Source organism: Ipomoea nil, unplaced genomic scaffold (genome assembly GCF_001879475.1).
Source record: "Ipomoea nil cultivar Tokyo-kokei standard unplaced genomic scaffold, Asagao_1.1 scaffold0268, whole genome shotgun sequence".
Taxonomy (NCBI): Eukaryota; Viridiplantae; Streptophyta; class Magnoliopsida; order Solanales; family Convolvulaceae; genus Ipomoea; species Ipomoea nil.
The window spans coordinates 5414602-5419337 of NW_017616696.1; the positions used below are offsets into that span (position 1 = coordinate 5414602).

Here is a 4736-nt window from a genome sequence, read left to right on the forward strand (position 1 = left end):
AAATCCACAATACATTAAAAATGAATATGTATCAAAATATAATGAACTTATTAAAAATGAATGATTTAATGTACAAAAAAAAAAATAAACTTCTAGTATATTAAAAATAAATAGGTATCAGGGATCTATTTCAATATAGATCTCAATCCATAGTATAACCATTGAAATACATAGTCATATTAAGAATTTAAAGTTTATGTAATGTGTACTTATTAAGAACTTCAAAATAAATCAAATAAACTTAAGAATTAATTAAATAGAAATTTTTAATTATATTTGTTAAATCATTTCCAATGTGTGTTGAGGGAGATGGGGAAAATAAGGAGGAAAAAGACATAATTAGTATTTTTTTTTTTTTAAAAAACCATAATTATCTGATTTACACATGGAACTTTTATACATGGACTGTCACAAGTAAATTAGCAACACAACTTTCTACAGAAACTCCTATTCATTCAAACATCTCTCAAAAAGAAAGGTTTTTATGTTAATCAAGAAAGCTGACCTTCCAAAGCATAAATCAACAAGATGCTAACTCCTTTGGAAATGTCTATCTGGATTCTCTTGCCCTTCCATGTTCTTTGCTTCCTCCAACGCTAAAAACTTCTTGCCCAGCAAGCGGGATAAGATCAGACTCACCGTTTTGATCTTGTCACACTCCGTTCTTCGCCTCTCATATCTGCGAGTCTTGACTTTAGAGTACTCTCGAGAGTAATCCCGGATCTTTCCACAGGTGTTCCACCAGGGTCTCGGGAGGACCGTGGTTGGTCCCATAGCCGAGATGGACTGGAGACAGCGAAAGTATGGTTCTTCATGCCCGCTATTGCTTTTATTCTTTGGATTTCCTCTGCATAAGCGTATTTTTTACCTAGTTTCTCGAGCTCATGGAGCCTCTCCCAATCTAACCCGTGGCTCATCCCGTCTCCTGGGTTTTGGATGTTTCCTGCTTCAGTGCCCCAGTCAACCGCATCGGAAATGCTCCTTAGAAGTGTACTGCTTCTTCTAGGTATGAGAGAGTTTCTTACTTTTATTTCATCGACTGAAACTCTCTTGGACTCCCGGTTGATGGCAGAAGGATAATAAGCCCCTTTGGGGTTCTTATTAGTGTTTTCCATGTTTAGTTCGATAGAATGAAGATCGCTTTCGGCTGACTCCTCCCCACAGTCCAAAGCATTCACCGTTTCTCCTCCGTCATGTTCCCGGTGGGAGGTAATAGGAGTTTTATTTGAACATGCGGCCATTTTTTCCTCGGTAGAGCCATTTCCCTTTCGTTTAGATTTTTTCTTGCCACCCAAGAACGATTCGAGCTGTTTCCTCAGCTTGTCAACGGCAGAACTTTTCTCCTCGAACTGATGTTTGGCCTCCGAGAGTTTCATATGGACTCTCTCCTCGCGTAACTTGTCGGCTATTTGGAGCATTTCTCGTTCCTTTTCAATCTCTTCCTGAACTTTAGCGGAGTCCCTCTTCATCTCTTCCACCTCCACTCTATCTTCGCCAATGTCCCTAGCTAAATCGTTACATACTTGTTCCATCATCTCCCTCGCTCTCTTCTCGTTCTCGAGCTCTTTCACAACCTTCACGAACGATGCTTTCGTTTCGGACAGCTCTTTCCCGAGTTTCCCGTTCAAGTTCTCGCATCGTCGCCTCAGTTTCCTCTCCACCTCAAGTTCATTTGCGATAGACTCAATCGCAGCCTGTTCTTTGTTTTTCCAGGCCGCTTTCTCTTCAGCGAAGCATTTAATGAGATAATTGATCTCGCTTTGATCCAAACTCTGTTCTTGAATAAGCTGGTTAACCTGCAAGCGAGCCCTTTCAAGTTCAGCGTGTAATGCCGAGACAAGAGACATACTAGAAGACGGTGGATCGGCATTTGCCCATATCCGATTGATTATTTTTAGAAGCTCTTTGGATGTGATCAACGCATTACTAATGTCTTTCAAACGGTTTTTAACACCAACGACAGATACACTTGCCCGGGACCTAGTATCCATCTGCATATGGGAAAGTAATCATCTTATTCCTAAAAAGAATCGATACTAGTCGAACAAAAGCTGTAAAAAAAGAACTAATTAAAGTTCGTAGAGAAAGGAAACAGCCATCACCTCCATTAGACTGGCACTGCTTAAAGAATCTAAAACTCCGACATTATGGTCTACTGGCCTCGGTCTGTGTGAAGTAGTTGATGCCCTCTTCTGGTAACTTCCTGTTCCCGATCGATCAAACCTCTATGCAATCATAAATACACAAATCAATGGATAGGAAGGATCTGAAATAATCCAAAGTCTAAACACGAGAGTGAGAATGCATTGCTTGACAAGTGATAAGTGATAACTTCCTTTTTATTATCCTAAAACGCAAAGTTTGTAAAAATCCATAGTGATGACAGAAACGAGCATAATTTCTGGGAAAAATATTCAATGCATTCAAGGCTTCTGGCAACAAAATAACGAAAAATCTCATGTCTGGCTAGAATTAGAAGCAATCTTACTCCTATTATCACGACTTTCAGTTCATGGAGCCATTTGTAACATCAACTGCTATATTGCTTAAAGCGCCAATCTTTGTTAGCTTCTACACCACCCTCTATTCTCTAATGCTCGAAAATAATGTTAAAAACATGCCCGAAGAAAATATATTTGCAGTATACCATCATTTTCATGAACCTGAAGCTAGTCAGATGATTGGTTAAACTAATAAATCAAAACTAAATTCAAACCAAGCCAAGAATCAACTTATGTTTCTATAAAGTTTGAAAAAGATTGTTTTTTTTTTCTTTCTCTCACTGAAATGCAATTAGGCATAGATTCAATAATTGAACATACAAACTGAATTATCATTCAGGCAGAACCAATGACCAAAGCCCACCTAAGACCCAGAAAGATGTTAGGTAGTAACCACAAAACAAAGGACAAAACTCCATCACCATCAAATAATGTTTGAATGACAGAACAAAAGTTTATACTGTAATAATGATGATTGTGTCACAAACATTATTTGAGAATTAATTGCAGATGATTAGATGAAGAACCCACCTCAGAAACTGGGCTATGAGATGGATCACACAAGTGGGGAGGGAGGGAGCCCGAGACCGAATCCGACCCGGAATGTCCCGACCGCATTATTTTCTCCTTCATCATCATCATCATCATCGTCGGATTCATCGCCATCTTCTTCTTCTTCTTCCTCTGGTCCAACTCCTCCTCCGCAATTCTCGGCGACGGCACTTCGTTCATCTCCCAGAGAGTGGCGGCGAGCTTTCTCGCCGAAACTGGGCGAGACGTCGCCGCCTGAGAGACGGTGGGGGACTCGACGGCGGTCCTCAGAAGCGGCGCCGTTTTCCATGGCGGCACCGGAGTGCTGGATCTGGACCCACCGCCCAATCCCAACCCGTGTCTGGCCTTCCCCACCACAACGGCCCGCTTGAATCTGTAGTTATGAACTCTCGACGACGCAGATGAAGACGACGAACACCCCCTTTTCCGGACTTTGGGCACCAAACCCTCTATCCCCACCCGATTCTGCCTAGGCATTATCACCCAAAAACCTTTTTGATCAAGAAAACTTCTGGGTATCAAAAAAAATTGAATCTTTTGGAATTGGGATCAAGAGAAATGCTGGGTGCTTAGAAAAACAGAATCTTCACCGGCTTCTTTCGAAATTGCAGCGAGGGAGAAGCAAAAAAGGGAAAGGGGAAAAGTGGCGTGCTGGGCTGCCGGGCATTGATATAATTCTTTGATTTTGAAATGATACATTTAAGATCGAGGAAGCAAAGCAAAGATTTGACAGCTTTGACTATACCAGTAGGAGTAGGGCTAAAAAGAAAGACGATTTGTATCTGAATGAAAGAGAAGAAAAAGAGAGTTCACTGTGCTTGTGCCTGTGAGTGAGGCTAAAGAACGTGCAACCAAATTATTACTGCATTCAGCAACCCCCTTTTTGCTGCTCTGTATAATATCTCCATCTTGATTTTATACAATGCTAATATATTGGAAAATTGATTGAGATACATAAATATAATTTGTATTAACATTCCCTGATTTTTAGCTCATCAGAGGGTGTTGCTATATATTACAAAATAATAAATATATGCACAAATTGTAATACACAATTCTTCTAGATAACGCACTTTCAAATAATAATTGTAATTGTTTTTATAAAATAATAAATAATAACCGTATGTACAAATTGTAACAAAATTTTGTATTATACAACACTCTGGAAGTATAATATTTCTATCTCGATTTGACATAGTCCTGATGTATTAGAAGATCCATTGAGATACATAAATATGATTTGTATTAAACATTCCCTGATTTTCAACTCATCAAATATTCAAATATATTACATAATACAGAGTAATAGATATATGCAAAAATTGTAATACATCATTCCTCTACGCACTTTCAAGTAATAGCTACAAATTTTTTTTATAAAATAATAAATAATAACTGTATGTACAAATTGTAACAAAATTTTGTATTATTCAACACTTTGGATGTATAATATCTCCATCTTCATTTGATACACTGCTGATATATTAGAACATTAATTGAGATACATAAATATGGTTCATATTAAACATTTTATAATTTCCACCTCATCAAATATTCAAATATAATGCGGAGTAATAAATGTATGCACATATTTGAATACGTTATTCCTCTGGATAATGCACTTTCAAGTAATAGTTGCAAATTTTTCTAAAAAATAATAAATAATAAATAATAACTGTATGT

At 38.1% G+C, this 4736-nt stretch overlaps 1 protein-coding gene across 2 annotated transcripts; it reads right to left on the reverse strand.

The window, feature by feature from the left end:
- Positions 1-375: 375 nt before the first annotated feature.
- On the reverse strand, positions 376-3952 carry LOC109150059 (uncharacterized protein At5g41620-like). 2 transcript variants are annotated; one of them, XM_019298034.1, is made up of 4 exons: positions 3033-3952; positions 2103-2225; positions 622-1991; positions 376-588 (listed from the first exon to the last, which is right to left on the reverse strand). In XM_019298034.1, exons 1-3 carry the CDS (start codon positions 3528-3530, stop codon positions 636-638), a joined length of 1977 nt encoding a protein of 658 aa, XP_019153579.1. In that variant the 5' UTR covers positions 3531-3952; the 3' UTR covers positions 376-588; positions 622-635. The 2 variants fall into 2 exon arrangements, with proteins under 2 accessions (XP_019153579.1, XP_019153571.1); XM_019298026.1 differs by having other exon boundaries at positions 376-1991.
- Between the last annotated feature and the right edge of the window lie 784 nt (positions 3953-4736).

Coding starts and splice junctions, on each gene's coding strand:
- LOC109150059 (XM_019298034.1), bottom strand. CDS start 3,530: ATGCCTAGGCAGAATCGGGTGGGGATAGAGGGTTTGGTGCCCAAAGTC. Junction 2,226..3,032: donor CTCATAGCCCAGTTTCTGAG/GTGGGTTCTTCA, acceptor ATGATTGCATAG/AGGTTTGATCGATCGGGAAC. Junction 1,992..2,102: donor GCAGTGCCAGTCTAATGGAG/GTGATGGCTGTT, acceptor TCCCATATGCAG/ATGGATACTAGGTCCCGGGC.